Source organism: Ambystoma mexicanum, chromosome 10 (assembly GCF_040938575.1).
Source record: "Ambystoma mexicanum isolate Mex_15411 chromosome 10, UKY_AmexF1_1, whole genome shotgun sequence".
In the NCBI taxonomy this organism is placed as follows: domain Eukaryota; kingdom Metazoa; phylum Chordata; class Amphibia; order Caudata; family Ambystomatidae; genus Ambystoma; species Ambystoma mexicanum.
The window spans coordinates 776,712,975-776,736,693 of record NC_090932.1 but is presented as its reverse complement, the minus strand read 5'-3'; the positions used below and the strand labels follow the sequence as shown (position 1 = coordinate 776,736,693).

The 23,719-nt window shown below is 45.4% G+C and overlaps 1 protein-coding gene across 1 annotated transcript in view; it reads left to right on the top strand.

Annotated features, from left to right (window-relative positions):
- The first annotated feature begins 451 nt into the window (after positions 1-451).
- SSR3 (signal sequence receptor subunit 3) overlaps positions 452-23,719 on the top strand; it is a 49,397-nt gene continuing 26,129 nt past the window's right edge. Inside the window, exons 1-3 of the mRNA XM_069618432.1 lie at positions 452-791; positions 19,481-19,607; positions 21,598-21,696. Coding sequence (XP_069474533.1) covers positions 659-791; positions 19,481-19,607; positions 21,598-21,696 — 359 coding nt within the window. The 5' untranslated portion in view covers positions 452-658. The remainder of the gene's footprint in view (positions 792-19,480; positions 19,608-21,597; positions 21,697-23,719) is intronic.

Sequence of the window (23,719 nt, the reverse complement as noted above, 5' to 3'; positions counted from 1 at the left end):
GGCTTTTGCCTACAAAATCTCCCTTGCAGGTCCTTCAAAATGTTGGCAGGTATGCCTTTATGATGAAACTATCAACACGCATGCATGCCATCATTGGTAGCGAAATTCAGAGAAATCGGAGCATTGAATTTCCCCATTCGATTTATATGTGGTTAGAATTATTTTAGGAGGGCAGCTTTAAAAAATATAAATATTTTTGTTAAAGAAATCGTGGGTCTCCCATATAAATAGGGTTGGCATGTACGAACACATGCCAGTATCCTCTCCACAAACAATGTAACAACATATACACAACACATCCAGAGCTCTCAAGTTTCCCTTGGTCATGCGTGAGTAGGCCACACAATCCCATTTTTGCTTATAATTCTGGGATTTAATTAGTCGTTTTCCTACAGGGAATTTGAGCGCACTGTGTACATCTTATATTACACACCAACAACAAGATCTATTGGCTTTGCTAATGCTTGCTACACTTGCATACGTGTGATTCAAGTGGGAACGTTGTGATTAGCGTCTCCACGTAGACTGAAGCCGTTCATCGCGTTTCCTCTTCCGCCTCAATGCTGACGTTGCTTTAGTCTAGCTGCCTCTGACGGGTGCTCGAGTGGGTCACACTTCCTCTCTTTCCAGCTCTGCAGCGCTCTCTTTCTCAATTACAATGGCTCCCAAAGGCAGCAGCAAACTGCAGACCGAAGAGGACCTGCTGCTGCAGGACTTCAGCCGGAACCTTTCAGCGAAATCATCGGCTCTCTTCTTCGGCAACGCGTTCATTGTGTCTGCCATCCCCATCTGTAAGCGCCAGAGATTCGACTTTTTGCTGTTTTCGTAATGCATGAATATTTTCAAATTCATTGTTCCGACTCTGCTTACAGACTGTCGTACCGTGAAATGCCACTTTATTTTATATAGCATGGGTGCGGGCACGGGTCACTGAGCATTTCTTTGCATTTACCCAAATTGAATGTCATAAGGTACTTCTTAATATATACTTCAAGAAGGGCACCGGTCTTCAAGTGGCAATAGATTCCTGCGCACAACGCCCAAACGGCACTTTCATATGTTTATGTGGTGGTGCTTTCTACCAACGTTTACTAAAGTATTCACAATTCCGGGAAATGCGAAGGGATTGCAGGGTGGCATGGTAGCCAGCGACCCATAAGTGCACCACTACCACACCTTCAACATCCCTCGCATGAACCGTAGCTGCCTAGTACTAGACCCATGTGGATTTCTGATCTTTCAAGGAATATCCCAGTTTTACCTGCCTCGTTCGACAATGTCGCAGAGGTGGAACACATGTCCTTATTACTTTTCGTTGTGTTTTCCACTCCGATTCTTGTCAGGGGCTGATAACGAGGAAGGGCAAATCTGCGCGTCCCAGAATGCAACCACGAAAACCGTGCAGACTAAATAACCGTCGCTTACGTGGGAGAGCCTGAACTCTCTGGTACATGTATCCCTGCAACCCTTTTGCCCACGAGTCTGCTCTCGCTCTCTCCTATCACACGATGGAACTTCAACCAACTATGTCAATGTGTGTGAACTGGATTTGGGGCAACTGTCTCAGAGCAGCATTGTTGTACTGTAGTAGAGCTATGCATTATAGCTCTGGAATAGCAGCGGTGCTGCAGTCTGAAATGAAGTTGTGTTGGCAGAACAGGTTTCAGTCTGTGTCCAGACGGAGAGGCTGGCATTATGGTGTATGGGCAGTGCTCAATTTGTGGGGGTGTTTGCCAGCGCTTAGCCCGGCACTTATGGTCTCAGACTCACTTTAATTATGAAGTGGTGACAGTCGGTGCCTCTATCAACCACAACGACCAGGTGCGAGTTGAAGTGTAATCCCCAAATATGTTGATACTCTGGGGAGCAGCTGTGGGTGGTGGCAGCACTTTTGGGGAACTGCCCATACGCAGTGTCTCGGGGGTGCTAGAAAATAATTGGGCACAGGCACTTACTTGTTTTGGACAAATTAAGCACTGTATGGGCATGTTCATTTGGGTATTTATGCTAGCATTAATCGAAGCAGGTTATGCTCCGTATATCGATGTGGCCTGGCACTTTGTGTTGAGCTGCATCCCACCAAGATTTGTGTGCATATGGTTTGAATCATCTGTAACAGTAAATACGCACTGTAAACAATGGTATCTGACTAGAGGATGCCCACAGGTTATTTGACTTGAACGTTTACCGTCTATCATTTTGTTTGGGATGAGTCTCCCCACTCCTACGTGCAGTGGTGTCGCCAGGAATCAAATTTAGGAGCGGCACAGAGGGGGCCAAAGACAAAAGTAGGGGGGCACAGACAAAAGTGGGGGGAGAACATGGTCACTGCTCGTCTTAGGTAGGGGGGCACAGGGTTTTACAGGGGGGACCCAGGCCCCCCCCCACCCCCAAGCGACGCCACTGCCTACGTGGGTCCCTTGCTTGCAGTGCCTATGGATACCAAGCTACTCCTCGCTTTCGAAAATCAGCAAGATTAAAACTTGCACAGTTGTGTGTTTTTGTACAGATAATGTCCTGTCTGGGACTCGCCCACCCACCTTTTGTATTGTAAAGGTAAGGCTGACTAAAACAATGGAATAGGAAACTGCCCAGAAGAATGAGCAGTTGTATTTAAGCTTTGCATGCATGTTTTGGATTTTATAGTAAGGGCAATGCATGTCAAGAATCGGGAGGTAAATCTGCACCCCTATACGTGTGCTTTTGTGAACAAAGAGAAGCCATTTATTGCATAAAGCTAAAGTATTTGCTTCTTCAGTGCTCATTTTCTAACTAGTCCCGTCTTTAAAAATGATACTAGCCCACCATAGATTGCACTTTTCTGCTATTCGAGTATTTAAAAGCATACTGTGCTTTTTTTTTTCACCACACATAAATAATTATTAGATGGATACTGTTATAGGCGCAGCTGGTCTTGTGGTAGCACAATACAAGGTTACAAAACAAATAACTCGTCCCCTCCATGACCTGCTTACTTAAATGTTCTTACCCATACCCCATGCAGTATCCCAACTTTATTCCACCAAAGTGACTAATTGAAATAAGTGTCGTAGAAATAACATCGGATAAAACAGGCTGCAGAATGTTTTGGCCAAAAACTGACAATAAATCAACATATGCTGCAGAAAAAAGGGGTGTGAAGCAAGCAACCAGTTAGCCAGTAACATTAACTCCCCTCCCGCCCTGTCACGTGGGAGGGGGGGAGCACAGGTATTTCTATCCAACTGCATGCTCCATTTGCTTTCCCCTTTCCATGCTTTTTTATAGGCCAAAACTGCTTAGAAAATTGACATGCATTTGTTGGTGTGAAACATCTGCTATGGCTAAAGGAGTGCTGTATGTTCTGAATGACGGGAGGAGGAGCAGCCTTTCTTTCTCCTCACACCCCTTAGCCGTGAGCATACAAAGGGGTATCAACAGTTTGCTTGCGTTGTGGGCGTACCCTCTGCCCCATACTGTGTCAAAAGTACGTAATCCATACTGGTCGCTTGTGTACTGCCACACCACAAGGGGGGTTTCTCCCTATCGTGCCACCCCCTGTTCCCTTAACTGTTATTTTAACTGTCCAGGACCCCAAATATGTCATGCAGAAACAAGCCCAACCCAACATTGGATCATTGCACCCGGTTCGATGCATAGTAGCCTGGGTAGTCTATCAGCCTGTCCCTTATGCTGGTGAAACCTGTTCCTTCACAAAAAAGGGCCATTGCCTTGTTCACTTTTCTTCATGATTTCTTCAACGTTCGGGTGTACATGCCATGATGCCCTGGGCACCAGCTCGGACCATACCAACCCCCTGTAGCCCAAATCAGCCGCCATCCTGGTTTGTGACCCCATAAGGGGCCCTGTCCCCAAGGTAGTTAGATTTTTGCCCCCTAGGTGCACCACTAAGATACCAGGCTTCCCCTTCTTGCATACTAGGGAGAAGATGCATTATTCGAGCTGATGCCAAAGCATGCCGGGCCTGCCAATCCATCAGATTTCCGCCATGTGCCAAATTTGCTGCATAATATGCTGGCTCGAGTTCCCCCTCTGTCCGGCATAGGAATGCCCAATCATCCATACCTTCCTTGATCCTGCAGTAATATCTTATGGATCCTCGTGTATCTCCTGTAATGCGATCTACCCAGCTTTGTGATGTTCTTGTTGTCCATGCTTTTAATCAGGCTGACGATCCCGCAGAACTTTACGTAGGACTTCCTGAAACTGGAAGCGACTAGGAAGCGTCCCGTCGTGGTGCGACAGGAAAGCGCTGGAGGTGGACGGGGCATCGGAGGAGTAGTGCTGCACCAGCTGGACTCGGCAACAGCTGGGTTCCTCCAAACTAGCTATGCTGACTCAGGCCCCTCGACTGTCCTGATTTGTCTTTGAGTGCCGGATTGACAGGGTCAGCCCTTGCAAGCTCAAGTCAACATCTGAAGCGCCCAAGCCTCCAGAGGTGCCCATCTTCTGGCTGTCCCTCACCATCTTTGGCTCAGCCTGAGTGCGCCAAAGAAAGCCAGGGCGATTGCTGCTTTGAAGATCTATGGGACGCTTACCATCACCTTTTTTCACCTACAGCCTTTCCCATCCCTTCAGTACCATTCTTACTTTGTGTGATTTGTTAGGGTCAGGAGACCAGTGAAGCTTGCAGAATTGTGCAGCTGCCCTGTTTCTGGTCTTACCCTTGTGGGATGCCCAGGCCCCAAAGAATTCCACCCCGCAGGTGCTTACTGAGCTGATGCTGGCAAGGTAGTTCTTCCAGTTTTTTCTGTATCGCCAGGCTGTGGTCGGCACTAGGGCCATACTGATGAGGCAGCTCCAATCGCCCCAATCATGCCCCTTAGCTTCCAGGGGAACGTGTCATCTTCTCGCATGGCTATGATGCCAGTTTCCAGAACCTGACGCACTGAAAATGAGAAAGGGTGTCAGCCACACTGTTCTTAACACCCAGAATATGCCTAGCTCTTATCTCGGTGTTCAAAGTCAACGTTTGCCAAATCAATTGTTGTAAAAGCGTGAGGATGAGGGTGCAAGATGTGGAACCTGAATTCACCACCTGTACCACCGCTCAGTTTTCTGACCACAACTTGAAGGGTTCTCCACAGCTGAAAAGTCACAACTATTGGGAAAGGCTCCAGCAAGGTGGTGTTTGTTGGAAGGCTGCAGCTTTCCCAGCTTCCTTGCCCAGTCTGTGCACACCATTCTGTGCCCAACACTGCAACAAAATCCTCCCTACCTATTGTGAACAATGCCAGAGTGTCGCTCAAACCACAGATCTTTCCACATGATCACGTCATTGAAATCTAACAGAAATCTCTGTCGCATCTCGAGGACAGCCCTGATCCCATTCCCCAGCCACAGGTATGATGGCTGCGTTGCAGTTTGACTGCTTTTAGCACCTGGCATAGGCTCTCTCGGCCAGGATAACCCGTCCATGAAATTCATCTTTAGCATAACTTCCTGCAGCTCTTTCATTGTGGCTTTCTCTTTCCCAACTAGTGCTGCAATGGACCTGCGGAAGCCACAGACCTTCGCCCTCTGCTGAGTCAATTCCGATACCCAATAATGTCAACGTGCTACATGGTCACGTTCTTTTTTCACTTTCTAAGGGGACTCCGAAATCAACAGCCATTTGTTTGAACGTGTGTTGTGCCAGCATATATGAGAAAAAGAAAATCATCCAGGTAATGTATTGAACACATGGCATGCAGTACCCAATCCAAGAATGTGCCGAAGATCTCATAAAGTGCGTGCATGAAAGTGAGCATCTCATTGGCATGAATTTTAAGTACGAGACTCGCGCACACTTCAAGCCTAGGAGGTTGAAGCATTTGGAGTGAACGGCCAATAGCCGGAATGTGCACGGCACCCGGCCATTCTCACCAAATGCACTGCATCATTAAACGAGGCATAGTTCACTGTGGAAAGACCCTCATCCAGCCGTTCAGTCACAAAGTCCCTTTACCAGAAGGCGAGATGTTAATCGGCGAGAATGCACCCAGCTCCTTTGTGGAAACCACCCCATACCAGGAAAAATAGCTGGCCAATGGTGGAACCCCAAAATTGCCTTCCTGCCTAATCCCAGTTCCTTGCAAATTATTTTAGGACAATGCAGTGGTTCTCCAATGCGGTTATCAAATTCTCAGCCTCCCTGCAGCCGTTGTATGGGATTCGGAAATCGTGAGGAAAAACCATCCCACAATGTGCATGCAGCAGTTTTATTATGATATCTAACAGCTGGACAAGCATGGAACGTTAACCAGAGTTTGATCCATAGTTGTGGACGGGCTGCCTGCACTAGGGCTGCTTGGCCATATCGCTTCCCTTACAGCTTCCTCCGTTGGGCTTCTGGTTGCATTTCCCGTGGCATGGGACCCCCACCCCCCGCAGTTTGCACAAGCATGCTTGAATTTACAGTTTCCCACAAAATTGTAGAAACCGGCTCAAATCGTCTGCTAATGTTCACTTACGTGGTACCAATCAACCCCCTACCCACCTGCTCTTGACCGAGCCACTGTATTTTGTTGTACAACTACGACCTTTCCTTAGTGCGAAAGGATGGGTCATGCTTATTATTGGTAACGCACCCCTCAGCCGGGAGGGTGGCTTCCCTAGCCGCGGTCGTTGAATGTTCCCAGAGATGATTTAGTCGTCCAACAACATGCTGGGCCAAATATGCATTTTAAATCTGAATCCTAGGCCATACTGCAACCAGGCATCAGCCAACAATCACTTATGCCAACATGCGGAACTTATCAAACAAATTATCAATGTTATTTTCCTTCTTAGGCCTCTCTTCTCTTCTCCTTTTCCTCATCTTTCTTGGTCAGTTGGGTAAGATTCAACCCCTCCTGCTCTAGTTCCAACAGCGTGTAGATATCCATACATTCTTTTTCTATCTCCTCCCCTTCACCTGTAACTGTATATGCCTCACTAAGGAGTTCCCATGGCTACTACCATGCACGCTTCTCCTTATGGGCCTCCCTGGTCAGATCCGCCCCAGCAGCGCCTGTTACAGGTGGTGTTATGGTACTGCATTTTGACCCCAGCCTGTCCTCTGCTGACATCCCTGCCCCCTCAACGCAACCCCTGTTAAACATGTTATTGTTAAAAGAATTAATATTAATCATTTGAATCCCACTCTGCCCCCTGTTACCATTGCCGCCTCACACCAGTAAGCATTGTAGCACAATACCTGTAACTTGGGCCGCGTTCATCTTCTGTTCCTGGTCAGCTGTCGTGGCCCCAATCGCCTGCTGTGTTTCTGGAGCCATCTTCGCAGCAAGCTCCGTGGGCTGACCACTGTGGCCAGTGACATTAGTAGCCGGGAGTGTACTACTGCTTTCTGGCGTTGATCTTTCTGCTGTTTAGAGGCTTGTAGCTGCACATTTTCTGTTAGGCTGCTTCATGCTTTTTAATGGTGGCTGTGTTGGCATGGCATCCACCATGTCTGTCTCAACAAGCCACCACTGCAGACAACCGTGCCATGTAGGGCCATGGCTAACCACAACGGCTCTATGACCTGGTGGAGGTTGATGGTGATTGTTTTAAATGGTATTTAATTTAAAAAAAAGTATTTAAAAAAAAAAAGTTTCCCCCCTCCCGGTCATCATGTTGACCTCCGCTCCCTCTGCCCACTCGGCTCTGCTGCTCCTGCTCGGAGATGCAGCTTGTTGAGGCTGAACCCCCACCCCTAACTCCTCCAACCCCAAGGGATCAGAGGAGGGTTGGTAGCTTGCTTCCTGCTCTTTCACCACCCCACGTTGTGAAGCTGTGGCTTCCTGCCATGAGCCCACCTCCCATGGAGCTGGTGGTTCTGGGAAGATCCAAAGGCCCAACCACTTGTTGGACGCTGATCCTTAATGATGCTGCACCCCACCCAGATCCTTCTCCTGATGGGGATGGGGAGAGGGGCAGAAGAACGCTTTGCACCCCACTTGCAGTGCAGTCTCCTGCTGCATGGGGATGGGGGCTGAGCTGAGCTGCTGCAGCCCACCTTTACTGGTATGGGCTGTGATCTGCTTAGCCAGAAGCCAGCCAACTGTCACTCGATGGATCCGCCACTGCTCAGCCCGTACTCTGCTCGGTTCCTGCAGTCGCTTGGGGGTGGGGAGTCAGGGGGGGGGGGCGGTGAGCACTGACTGTAGGTGTGCACTTGTGATGTGCACTGACGAGCGATTACCGGCTGCCTGTTGCTCGAGGAGAAGAGCTGCCACTTTGCTCCTGTCCCACTCTGCTGTTGCGCTCGACGGGTGCCTGGGAATCGGTCCCAGCTGCAAAGGGCCACCGACCTGACCAGAGCCGTCTCTCCTGATGCCACAGTGATCCCTTCTGCTCGTACAGTCTGCAGTGACTGTATCTTCTGCTCACGTGCCAACTGCAGATGATTGCGAGCATCTGATTCTCAGCTGCTCCTCCCACCCCCTGTGAGAATGGTCACCCTTTCTGGCGGCCCCTGCCAGAAAAGTATCTCTAATGCAAAAAACAGACTAATTTAGGAGAGTCTTATTCTAACATGGATGACAATGGGGTAAAGGAAGGTAATTAAAGATTAGACTAAATCAAGAGCAGTGCTCACATAACCAAACAAATCGATCACTACTTGCTTTGGAGAGGGACATGCTCTCCAATGTGGGAATCTGCTGAACATACCAGTAAGTGTGGGTGTAAGAGGAAATGGGAGAAGGGCGATACAATGGGGAGAGGGAGAAAAGTGTATAGAACTATCCTTATGAAGCTGCTTATACCTTCTTTATGATGGGTTGCCCCCCCCTTTTACCATAGATGTAATAGTGTGTAGGCATTAATGGTGTACAGAGGACTGCGGGTAGTTGAATGCACCCACTTCAGCCAAATAGTTTGTCTCGGATCTGTCAGCAGCATTTCTAATCGTATGCACCTTAACACTGGCACCACCTTTGATCAACCAGAGCGCAGGGGTCGGAATTGGGATTCATAGAGCAGGAGCTGAAAGCAATTTCTGGTTTGTCTGGAATATTACTCCGACCAGGAGCCACATGACTTAACCAGGAGCTATTAAATTCAGTCCCATGAATACATTGTATATATTTCGTCTTGGTGAAGAAGCAACACGATCAGCACAAAAGGAAGAAAAGACACATGGATTTTATTTTTATTTTTTTGCATTTTTTGTGTTGCGATTTTGTCATTCAAATTTACTTGAGAAAACCTGCCTAAGCATGAAATAACCACACCACATGCTTTGAAATGACCACATCAAAACAAATCGGCTTAAAAAAAAATACTGTATATTTTCTAGAAACTCCTTCAACCATACAACAGGTCAACGCTATCAGGCACTTTGTGCAGGGGTTGCTGAGGTATCCTCAGTTGGATGTAGACTTTTTTTAAAATATTCAAATGGTACAGCAACTGCAAACAATATTAACCACATTTAGCATTAGGTCAGTTGATGTAAACAAACTTCATAGATGCAAAGAGGTGAAACCAATTCCTGAACTTGTTAAATTAAATGACCTTTTAAAATAACAGTGCTTACACATGGTGTTAGAAAAACCTTGAAACTCTTATTTGTAACCATAGCAGCAGCGAGGCCATGTTAGTAAATTAGGGCATTTGGAACCTCAATACCAAGTTCCACAAAATACGTCTTCATGGAGGTAGAAACTCGCCGCATTATTAATCCTGAGCTCGTTCAAGTTAAGACTGCTCTGATGATGGGCACCAGAGTTGGGCACTTGTATGAGAAGTGGGCTCACAAGCTTAAGGGAAGATTGCAACACGACACAGATTTCAAAGCACCCGAAGTAATTCTGAACTAGGATGATGGGACAAAAATATTGCATTATTTTGGACTGATCATCGCTTATACATGCTTCCTTCAGAGGGCTAACGGAGTGGGAAGGCTTGCCTCAGTTGTATCACTTTGCATCAATGGCAAGTTGAGTGGCCATGACTACATCAGATGTTGATGGAACGGAGCTGATGTTAGGCTCAGGAGGAAGGCTATGACTTTCATCATGCGAATTGGGAGGAAGAAAGCTCGGATATTAATCATCAGAATCTTCTGTAATAATTTCTGTTTGGGGAGTAATGCCATATGCAAAATGGCGATGTTGTGTTTGGCAACCTACAAGTCCCTCTTTGACTGATGGAATTGCTACAATATTCCTGAGGATTTGGACCCGCCATGGAAATCGGAAGCAATGCTCAATAGTGCTGGTCTTTAGATTAGCTATCCAATCAGAAAAGATTCTCTTCATGTATGGGAAAGCTCTCTCGCATGTTAGGTAAAGGGTAGACCAGAGTGATTGATATGCAAATTATTTGGAAATAAGTGAGATTTCCTTTGGAACACTAGACTCCCCATTTCAAGGAATGGGATTTTAATGTGGTGCGTACATACATTTACTTTTAGCAGCTTCTATTCTTGAATTACATGGTTTGTCACAGCCATTCTCTGATTACAGCAGAAAAATGATTTGGGAGAAACAAAGCCTCATTACCGTAGGCAGAGGGGCTGGATTCATTTTCCGGTCAAATAGCTGTGTCAAATACACAGCTCTTGTCTAGCAAGGGGTGTTAAGGAGAATTCTCAAAATGTGCTAATTCCCTCTACCTTGGAGACCACCAGCAACTTTGCTGGATTTTGAGAACTTCATTTTTTTAACCTGGAGAGAGTGAGACCCTTTTCCCACTCTCATGTATTTTATGTAATTTTATACACTGTTTCTTTTTGGTTATGGAGTCTAACAAACTCCATAGGCATCATCTTTTATAATTGCCACAAAACACCTTTGGTGCAGTGACACAGGGAAGTCTTTCAGGTTTCCCAAGCTTTAAATACCTTCTCTGGGGTAAACTACCGTTTCCCAGAGCAGTACAGTGAGATTGACTCTACTTAGCATTGTACTTGCTAGACCCAGCACACCCCATCTTACAATAGAGTGCTGGAGGGGTTACTTAGTATCCCCTGTTTCTAAATGCTCATGTAAAATCTTGTATGATACCCTTTCCTCTCAGAATGTCTGGTGGCAGTGGTTTTGCAATGAACTACCATGATTTACCCCGACCGTGAACGGTTCGCAGCTCGGGTAATGTTAAATCGCGGGGGCCATGTTTCTCAAAATGGTGCTGAGCCATCGTTGTTAAAATGGTGCCCGGTCTTCTTTTTTCGCCATATCTTTGTGGAAAGGTCCTTCTAGAGTTTTTCCCTGCACGCCAAACTAGGTTTGGTCTCTTTGTTCATTCGCCTTTGGCGGGCTTCAGGAGTGAAACCCACCACCTGGCTCCAGAGTGTCTGGGGTAGGCAGGAAGTGAGGGAGGTGCCCGATGCTTAGTCTCCTAGGAGACCCAAATGCACTCTGTGACGATTGGCTGGCTGACTGTCCAGCAAGTAAAGCTACCGTGCTGGGTGAGTGGCAGCTAGGCTGGAATGAATGGGAGAGAACTGAATAAAAGGCGAGTCTCTTGGCTTGGAAGGCAGTCGACCACTGGACGAAGGAACTGAAGAGCTTGAAGAGGATGGCTGCTGCAACTCCTGGACCGTTGGTTTGCCCAGTGAAGCCCTGCTGTAGGTCCGAATTGCCAAGTTCGCTTCGACAGAGAAGCCCTGCAAGGACGACTTCTCCCTTTGAGTTGGTGGGACCAATCAACTCCCAAGTAAGCCCCCTGGACACTCATCTCGGAGCTGGTTGAATTTCCTCAGAGTTGCTGCAGGAAACCGAAAAGCCCGGGAGAGGGACACCAGATTGTCTGCGTTGCTTGTTAGGTGCCCTAAAGCTTTTGGAAGATTCTTTGGACTCCCACGAAGCAGGACTGACCAAGCCTGACTCCCCTCAGTCGAGTGCGGACCTCAAATGTGAGGAAAGTCTAACTTGACAGCCAGGAACTGCACTTATTGCTATTTGCTGAACCGCAAGGAGCTGAAACGCGAAACATCCACTGAAAGTAAAGTTTTCCGGTTAGCAGCTTTGACAGTGCCAGTAAAGTGCTATAGCCCCTTGACATCCTCCCTCTTGTCCCCATGACTGAGGCCCAGGAACAGTGTGATCTCCAGAGCTGTACAGGAACAGAAGTCTTCAGCTGCATCTTTTTCTTCTTTACAGGTTACTACTAAGAGAACTTGCCTCTTACTGTGGAAGTGCTTGTAACTTCTGAAACTCACAAGTCGAATCAGCTTTTGGCCCTACATTTGGTTCTTCTTTTTATCAAAGACTCAGAAGAACTTGTGCAAAGACTTTTCCATTTACTTACTTGAAGTGCTGCATCATATACAAAGACTTTGGCCTATTGACTTTGGCTTAGCCTATTGAATTGAATTACTCTTCTCAGTGATATTTAAAAGTATTTGCCCCGCTTATGAATATTTAGAGTATTCTGAATGCCAACAGTAAGGTATTAATGTCCCCAGCACCCTTGTTACTGAAGTCACCTGTGGGTGTAGGTTGTCTGTGGGCCATCCCAAAAGAGCCTTGTCTGATTCAGAAACTCAAAGTGTACAGTATTGAAGTATATTTGTGTCTTACTATTCTATTGCTCCCTTCTGAAGAAGGCTTTATAACTGACTGATAAATACATTATTGTTTATGCAAGTGTGTAAGAGTTATTTTAAATACCTGTAACTGTGAATCTTTGCACTAGAGCTCACATTTTCCCCTCTTGAGATAAGCCTGGCTGCTCAACACACTACCAAAACTGTGTAGTACAAGCTTATACCAAAGGTTGGGTTGCCTATACCTGTAGTCGTAGTTGTTTGTAGTGTTCCCCAAGGGTACTTCATGCAAACTTTGCCTAACAAGGGGTCATCGAGAAACGCTGATTGAGGTAAGCCATCCATGCTGGGATTATCTACTCCCATTCTTTTTGTAGGGCTGCCAATGCATTGCTCACTTTGGTGAGTTGCACGTCATGAAAATAAGCATCACCTCCTCCAGTAATTGCATGTTTTAGGAATGCATCAAGTCTGGTGCCATTTGTTTTTGAGTAAGTTTCTCAACAAGAACATTTTTGACCAGATCCTTCAGGAATAGGAGTGAGAGGCCTTCTTGCTGGAGAGCCCCAGAGATATCGGACATGTGAACTAGTACATCCAGGTAGAAGTGAGAGAATAAAAGAAACTGGGAAGTCAGTTAACTACTTCTTCCAGGCCATCTTCTTTGCCTTATCTGCTTGTGGAATGTCCCGTCTGCGTTCACTGGCAGCTTCATCCCAGTGGCCAAGAATGGACCCATAATTATGCAACAAGCTTGTATGGAATCCCTCTTGTGTGTAAGCCAGCGAGTCCCAAGGGATTGTTTGAATTTTTTTAAGGAAGTGTTTCGTGCTTCAGAAACTCTTCTCTCTAGCACTTTGGAGACTTTTCATAAAAGTAAAATCTAAATAGTTGGAGTTCATCAATTTCAAAGTATGTTTTAATGCATCTTTCGCAGCCAACTCTAGTCTATGGGAGACACAGTGGACAGCTATTAGCCATGGGCAATGCTTCTTGAGCAAAGTCATCATTCCTTTTTTTTTGTGGCCAAAATTGACCGATGCACCAGTGCAGCACAGCTTTTTCAAATTTACTTCAGCATTTTAATCTAAATTTAAAGCAGATCTGTATGCTTCAAGCATTGCACATTTGACACCGGGTCTAAGGCCCTTACCCTGCGACCGCTATATGTATGCCAAACTAATGTATCCTATTGACATTGAACTACGTTTGTCATGTGCCAAACAACTGTATCCTACTGACAATGAAGCATGATCTGCAGCTCAAGATGTAACCCTGGCTGCACTAACACATTTGTAAACAATCCTTCAGATCCAAACTTGGGTATGGGCTAATGTAACGTAGTCTCCTACCCAAGTAATTCAACCAAGCCATGTTATCTCTGAGCTAATGTAACCTAGCCGCCTTTCTATGTATTATAAATCAATATCTTGTAACAGCACCTCGATGCCTTGGGCTGTGTGTGCGCTTTATAAATGCAAATAAATTAGTGGAAACAGTCAGTAAAACGCTAGGCGCTGATAACGACTCCTGCATGCAATTTAAAACATCATTGGCAGGCGCTGAATAAACTATACTAGGAGCTATTTAGCGCCCTGTAATTTTGAACCCTGCAGAGCAGACCAGAGATGCGAAACCATGACTGCAGGTTGGCATGATACTTGTGTTTACACGTGGGGGGGGGGGATCCACGTGTAAACCCAAATACATGTTAGATCCTGAAATGTTTCAAATTCTCTCCGCCATGATGCTTTTGGTCCTTGTGCAACCATATAAAGAAAATTAACAACCGTCCATTCCCACATATCCCAACTTGGTCTAACAGTTTACTGTTTCCCACTAGGTTCAGACCCTGCCACCGAGGTGTTGTTGATCTTTGTAAATTTGGTCACTCGACAAAGATAATGCTGTTGTGTGTTTTGAAAGGCTATGGCCTATGGGGCCCCTACCACGCTCTGTCAACCAGTACTTTTAAAGATCAACTGTCACATATGTGGTCTCTGTGCTAGTGCCAAGGGAAATGTACACAGAAACGCAGAATAACTTGACTCAATTGTGACAGTTTGATTTTCAATAGATTCCTGAATTTTCACTGTAGGTCTTGCCTTGACTGAGCAAGCATTTCAAAGGTTTGCCACCTGGTCTGACAACACATGCTTGACCGCTCCCTCATTTTTCACTTTTGCGAATTTGAATTGAAAGGTTGTGGAAGAAAGCAGTGTTTGATTTAGAATAAGATGACCAATTTTCAGTTTCGTTTTCAGTCCTGTTGGAAAAGAAAATATTTAATGGCCACGTTGTCCACGCTCAATAGGCGGTTCATCAGTACATTGACTGCTTACAGCAGGGGTGCACAACTGATTTTGACAGAGGGCCGAAAGTACCTTACATGAGGGCTATAGTGGGCCGAAAAGTGGGCGGGGCGGTAGGCGGGACATGTCAGGAGGCTTTTTCAACCCCCAATTTAATAAACACATGGAAAAAAATGTTTTTGAGGGGTAACGATTTTTATTGCATTTCAAACTTACATTTTGTACTACACATTTTCCATTGCTATCATTTATTTTGATTTAGTTATTGTATATCGTCTGTTTAATTAAATTATATATATTTTATTGACCCTTGATTGGACATTCCGTTATTTTGGACTGCTATAGTTTGCTGTTTGGGTTACCCAAGAGGAGTATGGCCTTCGTTGAGTCAGGTTTCCCCAAAAAAGCAAAGGATGTACATCTCCTAACTGTGCCTGTTTTTAGCTTTATTATTGAGTTCACTCTTGGAGTGCAACACTATGCCCCATGGTCCCCTCACCCCCAACCAAACACTATGCCCCATGGCTCCCATCACCCCCAACCAAACACTATGCCCCATGGCTCCCATCCCCAACCAAACACTATGCCCCGTGGCTCCCTCACCCCCAACCAACACTATGCCCCATGGCCCCCTCACCCCCAACCAAACACTATGCCCCATGGCCCCCAACCAAACACTATGCCCCATGGCCCCCACCCCCAATCAAACACTATGCCCCATGGCCCCCACCCCCAATCAAACACTATGCCCCCTGTCCCTCACCCCCAACCAAACACTATGCCCCCTGTCCCTCACCCCCAACCAAACACTATGCCCCATGGTCCCCTCACCCCCAACCAAACACTATGCCCCATGGCCCCCTCACCACCCTAACCCCCAACCAAACACTATGCCCCATGGCTCCCACCTCCAAACAAACACTATGCCCCCTTTCCCTCACCCCCCAAGCAAACACTATGCCCCCTGTCTCTCACCGCCAACCAAACACTATGCCCCATGGCCCCCACCCCCAAACAAACACTATGCCCCATGGCCCCCTCACCCCCAACCAAACACTATGCCCCATGGCTCCCAACCCCAAACAAACACTATGCCCCATGGCCCCCTCACCCCCAAACACTATGCCCCATGGCCCCCAACCCCAAACAAACACTATGCCCCGTAACCCCCTCACCCCCAACCAAACACTATGCCCCATGGCCCCCTCACCCCCAACCAAACACTATGCCCCATGGGCCCCTCACCCCCAACCAAACACTATGCCCCATGGCCCCCTCACCCCCAACCAAACACTATGCCCCATGGCTCCCTCACCCCAACCAAACACTATGCCCCATGGCCTCCTCACCCCCTAACCCCCAACCAAACACTATGCCCCATGGCTCCCACCTCCAAGCAAACACTATGCCCCCTGTCCCTCACCACCAACCAAACACTATGCCCCCTGTCCCTCACCACCAACCAAACACTATGCCCCCTGTCCCTCACCCCCCAAGCAAACACTATGCCCCATGGCCCCCTCACCCCCAACCAAACACTATGCCCCAAACACACTCAAGCATGCACCCATACAGACCTGAAACCCCCACCCCCCAAATCAGCACACACACAAACATGCACCCATACAGACCCGACCCCCCCACCCCCCAAATCAACACACACACAAACATGCACCCATACAACCCGAACCCCCCACCCCCCAACTCAGCAAGCACACACACAAACATGCACCCATACAGACCCGAACCCCAACTCAGCACACACACAAACATGCACCCATACAGACCCGAACCCCCACCCCCCAACTCAGCACACAAACATGCACCCATACAGACCCGAACCCCCCAACCCCCCAAATCAGCAAACTCTCAAACAAGCACCCATACAGACCCGAACCCCCACCCCCCAACTCAGCACACAAAAAACATTCAAATCAAAACATTCATACACATCCGACACCCCCAACCCCCGCATCTCAACATACACACAAAATACATTCAAATACAAACATTCACACCCCCCACATCTCAACATACACACAAAATACATTCAAATACAAACATTCATACACATCCGACACACCCCCCACCCCCGCATCTCAACATACACACAAAATACATTCAAACACAAACATTCATACACATCCGACACACCCCCCCACCCCCGCATCTCAACATACACACAAAATACATTCAAATACAAACATTCATACACATCCGACACACCCCCCCACCTCAACATACACTCAAAATACATTCAAACACAAGCATTCATACACATCCGCCACCCCCCCCGCATCTCAACATATACACAAAATACATTCAAACACAAACATTCATACACATCCGACACACCCCCCCACCCCCGCATCTCAACATACACACAAAATACATTCAAATACAAACATTCATACACATCCGACACACCCCCCCACCTCAACATACACTCAAAATACATTCAAACACAAACATTCATACACATCCGACACGGTTACCAGACATTTGGTCGAAAAAAATTGGTCGACCAGACAAATGGTCGAACCAATTTGGTCGAAAACCAAATGGTCGAATTTTTTTATTTTTTTTATTTTCACCCCTTTTTTTAAATTTTTTGGGGGGGTCCCCCCTGACCCCCTTTTTTTTAAAAAAACGAAAACCCGAAAAATAAATATATAAATAAAAAAAAGAATTCGACCATTTGGTTTTCGACCAAATTGCGTCGACCAAATGTCATTCGACCAGTTTTCAGTCTACCAAATGACTGGACACCATCCGACACACCCCCTCACCTCAACATATACACAAAATACATTCAAACACAAACATTCATACACATCCGACACACCCCCGCATCTCAACATACACTCAAAATACATTCAAACACAAACATTCATACACATCCGACACACCCCCCCACCCCCGCATCTCAACATACTCTCAAATACATTCAAACACAAACATTCATACACATCCGACACACCCCCTCACCCCTGCATCTCAACATATACTCAAAATACATTCAAACACAAACATTCATACACATCCGACACCCCCCCACCCCCGCATCTCAACATACACCCAAATACATTCAAACACAAACATTCATACACATCTGACACACCCCCTCACCCCCGCATCTCAACATATACACAAAATACATTCAAACACAAACATTCATACACATCCGACACACCCCCCACCCTCGCATCTCAACATACACTCAAAATACATTCAAACACAAACATTCATACACATCCGACACCCCCCCCTCACCCCCGCATCTCGACATATACACAAAATACATTCATACACACCCCCTCACCTCAACATATACACAAAATACATTCAAACACAAACATTCATACACATCCGACACACCCCCTCACCCCCACATCTCAACATACACTCAAAATACATTCAAACACAAACATTCATACACACAAACATAAAGCAAAACAAACCCGACACACAAACACAAACAGACCACTTACCGGAGACGTGCTGGAAGGCAGGCAGGCAGGCAAGCTGGAAGTCGCTGGAATCGCACTACGGCTGGCATGGTCCAAGGCTGAAATGCCTTCCGGCATCAAGCCTTATGGGCCACGCCAGCCGTAGTGCTGGCCCTCCATTGGTGCAGCACACACGCATTACGTGGCTCGTAGGAGCGACGTGATGCGTGTGTGTGCTGAGTCAATGAGGGCCAGTGTTTTCACCGGCCCGGAAGACAACAAAGACTTTCCTAATGGAGGGCGGCCGTGGGCCGCCCTCCATTAGGAAAGTCTTTGTGCCTCGCGGGCCGGTCAAAAGGGCATGGCGGGCCGCAACTGGCCCGCGGGCCGTATGTTGTGCACCCATGGTTTACAGCAACCGGCAACTTGCATTTTCGCAGTATGTCTAGTTTACCATTTCATATTTCTGTTGTGCAGTTAAACCAAATTATGGATACGCAACTTGTACCAAGCAGTGATCCTTAAAGCACTGGTTCTTAAACACCAACTTTATAATATGACAGCAGGGAGCTTGGACACTTGCAGTGGAAAAAGAAATCCTAATAATCGTGAAGGTTAAAAAATGACCAAACCAGGAATGCAGCCATCCTTTTGAAAAATATAATTTCAAGAATTGAACTCATTAATATTTTGGATTTGGTCTGCATTCCTTGGTTAAGTATATCTAGGTTCTGACTTACTTTTGGTGGAATGACAATGTCGTTTGAAGATCGAATTAATTCGATTCTTGGAGTGCCTCACCCCAATTACATCTTAATTGTTAGTGGTAAGTCTCCAGGTACAAGCTCTTCAGTTGTTATGTATTGCTGAAATTATAATTTAAATAAACATAATTTTGAATTGGCAGCAGGCAATGAAATTGAACTATTAACTATATAACTACATAACGATTGTCCGTTCTTTTTCTCAAATTTGTCAAAATCAATGGTCTGGCGTAGCTTGGTGAAAGGCCTAAGGGGTAAATTGACTAATGTGAATTTACACGAGGGATTCCTTTCAGTCGGGCCTTTCACCCCATTATGGAGGTCACAATTGAGAATGTTGCGTTTTCCTGTACCTTTTCATTTGTGTAAAGGGCATACTTCACTTTGTTATGCTTGAAGTTCTTTACATCCTCTGTATAACGTCCATGAACATTTGTATTCAATTTTCTTTACTTCCCTCTCCACCATGAGTTTTAATGATCTTTTTTTTCCCTCAAGGGTTATACTGGAGGATATGGCACATGGATCTCGTCCAGTCTGCAGTTCTGTACGGTGTCATGACTCTAGTCAGCACCTATCTGGTAGCATTCGCCTACAAAAATGTCAAGTTTGTTCTCAAGCACAAGTAAGTGTGGCCGCTGCATGTTTAAATCTGTATTTCCTGTCAATCTTTTAATATTCAGAAAACTATTCAGGGTATGAGTTTCCCAGAGATCCCTTATGTGTACTGTGTGCGTCCGAGAACATTCAACATTCTTATTTGTGAAATGCATGTAAACTTGTTTTTCCTCTCATTGAGATCCACCAAGAGATCTAGATTCACTAGATCATTTCCCAGAGCAATGCCTTATTACTGCATCACCACACCATTGAGATCAAATCTGCCTGTCGGCCACCTGAGCAGTAACATTAAGAATGAGTTCGCCTCCCCACCCAAACTTGGAAGGACCTTGTAATGAGGACAGTCTTTAGATAGATTTCAGTGTTTAGTCACTGTGTTAGTGTCTCAGACCTGTGTATATGTTTAATCAATAACTGTTAAGTCATTATGAAATTACATACATTTTTGCCATTACAACCCTTCATTCTCTTTCCCGCTAAAGTTGTTAGTTCGGTTTCTCTTTCAAATGACAGACTGCAATAAATGGCACTCCATCTGCGCCTTTTACCTTGATAGTAAGCTAAACTGGAGTGAAATGGTCCATCTAACTAGTCCCTCTGTAGTACTCTTGGAATTTGCCTTCTGATGTGAAAAAAAAAAAAATCGCTCCTTTTGGATTTCTTTTATTGGACTAACTGAAAATATGCCGAGATGGAATAATGCACGAGCATTCAAAGCCACATAGATCCTCGTGAGATTAGATTATTTTTTTTTTTTACAAATTGGATTAACACGGCCACGATTTTCTTTTGTGCACTTTTCATCTAGAAGTACAAACACTAGTAAATGCCAAGTGCCCCCTTTCAACACATCTGCGTTAATGCATGCACCATATGTACCAGTTGGGTTTGGCGAGAAGAAATGCTTTGCCAAACAGAGCAAGATTGCCCAGCCGTGGTGTAAAATCTCGTTAGAGCTTTATCGTCATCCACCCGGGTGGCGGTGCATTATAAAATTCCTTCCTGGTGGCGTAGAACGTATTCTTAATGTTAGAAAGATGATAAACAAGGTTTGGCAGTTATTTGTCATGTTTGTGTGAACCTGTGCTCCCCACCCCAACGGTCTTCTCGCTAATCCCGGTTAGCACAGGACCGTTTATGTGTATATCACCCTAAATGGAGGCCAAGAAGTAGCTATTCTGTGTTCTGAACCCTTTCAGGGCCACAAACTAAAACGGCACTGGTTTTGAGGTGGACTTTTTGCAATACAGCATCACACCCCATAGTGAGCAATGCCGAAGGTTTGAAAAGATTAACTAGAATAAACGGCAATATGTTTTCCATAGAAGAAATCTATAACCTATTTCTCAGGAGTTGAGATGTGGCCGTTTCATGTTTGAAAACAATCATGAACTATCGCATCTTCTGAAAATTAACTTTGCTTTGATCTTCATTCTTAAATGTTTGTTTTATTATTTATAATGCGTGCCAGACCCAAGGTCAGGCTGCAGAGGAAACGAGACATTTTTCAACTTAGGTTACAGGGCTGTGAAAAATATACAACGCTTTATATATACAATGGAATACAGTCAGCATATTTTCTACAGGTACAATTGAGAAGTGAAAAAAATCTTGTATTATATACAGGCAGGTTGGGAGTCGAAAAGTAATATATTCACAAATGCAGAGGAATATACAATGCTGGGTATAAAATATTTAGCAGTAATTTCTTTGATCCAGTTGGTAATATTACGTCTGAAGTGCGAGTAGGTTTGCTCTGCTCTCAAGGAGAAAATAAATGCTTTATTGACCTGTGCGTATTTTATTCACATCTTCTATCTCACATTTGAGACCATACTCGCTTGTACTGTGAATGGTTGCCACACTTTCCCATGTACTCCGACTTTTTTTAACCCCTCTCCTGGTCATGTTCCATCTACTGCCTTTCTTGTGCTTCTCCTTCCTCATTACTTACCGCTCCACAAGAAAACATTTTTTTTTTTTCACCAAATTAGAGTTGCGCAGAAAAGAGAAGATGCAGTTTCCAAAGAAGTGACTCGCAAGCTTTCTGAGGCTGACAACCGGAAGATGTCTCGAAAAGAAAAGGATGAAAGGTAATTGGCTAGTTTGCTGTACTGTAGATTGCTGTTCTGACACTCCATTCCTGTCAGCGATTCAGCGGAGGAGGGGCCGATTTCTTTTCTTGCCAAGTGCCAATTAATCACCCAAAATTTATAAACCCAAATTACCTGCAGAGAAACAGGGACTTGTGCCTGGAGAAAGTTGTCACTCAAGCCAGCGAAAGATACACTTACTCCTAATGTGAAATAATCTCATGTAAGGTTTGGGCTGACGGAATTGCAAGAACTGATATCATGTACTCTTACCTATTGACATGGCAATACAGAGTGGTACATTTCACCGCACACTAGAACACCGAAAACATTAAATATATAAAGGGTAGTGGGGTAATGAGTTAAAATGGGTCAGTATGCGGTTGGGCTGGCTGGAAAATCTGGAGGTTTGGAGGGACCCCCAAATTAAATAATAAACTAAAATTTTGACTGCAATGAAATGTACCACTCTGTGTCTGTCAGTAAAATCACATATAACCATTGAAACCACAATAAGCAAATGAGAACTCTACTTTCAGAGACACCAGAAGCGCTGCAAATAGTCAGTGTTTTGTCTATCAGTTCTGCGTTATAAATGTTATGCAAGTTAACTGAAAATACGCTAACCTCTGACCAGATGAAAGGTAGGCATAGACGTTGCATTGGCATCCCAATGTGGTCCCATAATACCATACAATTCAGTTACTGTATTCCGCTTTTTGCTTATTTCCGTTGGACAGAGGGATCTGTCTGGTACTCCATGCAGGGCACTCGGGCACTCTAATGTTTCGAGGAACTCTTCTTTCCTATCACGGAGCCGTTGTAACCTTCTGGTGATATTCTCACCAAAAGTCATTTTTTTTCTTATGGTCCGAGCCCTCCAAGGTGCAAATGACCTTGGTCTATTAAAACCCTGGGCAGTATCACTGCTCCCATGGACACTAGATACTAATGAAATGTCCTGTCTGAGAGTTTTTGGGGCATACCTAGAAAAAAACGAGGGCAATGTTGCAAACCAGGGAATCCTTAAAATGTATCCCTGCGGACTTTGTGCAGGATCTTCTTCCTCTTTAGTACTTGTTCAATCTTGCAATGGGGAATTATCCTTTGTCAGTACTTCTTATTTCTGTAAAAACACTAGCAAAGGATGGCAAGAATCTAAGATCTTACATTTTTTTTCGGACCTGTTGTGCTCTGGTTTCTAATTAAATGTGTCCAGTTTTTTTCATAAGTTGTATGACATTAAAACCCTAGTTCCTTCTATAAACCCTGTTTGTTTCGAGTACTGTGATTGCTTCCTAAGGTATTTTAGATTTGGTGAGTACCATGAACGGCCACAGGATACATCCTTTCATTCCACCGGGTTGCTGATGGATTTGGAGTGGCAGGGCCATCATCTGGATCAACAATGTTTTAGAGATGCCGGCACAATTTATGGTGGAATCCATTTTGACATTATGGTATGACAGCATTAATAGTATTGAATTGCTCATTGCTTCTTGTACCTGGGTCTTGCAATAAAAATAAAAACAATAAAAAGTAAACTGACATGCCAGATGAACAGGCCAGAATCGTGGTAGGGCTAAATCACCTTCACTTCCAAAACAGATTTACTGGCTCCTTGTCATGTAAGGGTGCAGACCAAACCCTTCTAAGACACAACCGTTTGTGGGAAGTGCCTTTAAAACACAGGCGAATAATGTATTGTATACCCACACAACCATTGTGCATCTGCAGACCTTTCCCTCATCCCCCCCATCAAGGTCACAAAGGTGGTATGGTTGATTGGTTGGGTGGATATAATATTCAAACTTCTCTGAATACAATTCTTTGGGGGCGGGGTACCTGACAGTAGGGGTCGTCAGGGACGTCATTTAGGGGTCTCCCTTGAGACCTCTGTGGTCTCCATTGCGACCTCAAAAAAAAAAAAAAAAGAAATTGAAAAAAAACGAGTCTTTTTTGTTTTTTGTTTTGTTTTTTGGGAATGCAAGTTCCTGGGCTGTGGCCAGCACCATGTAGCTCT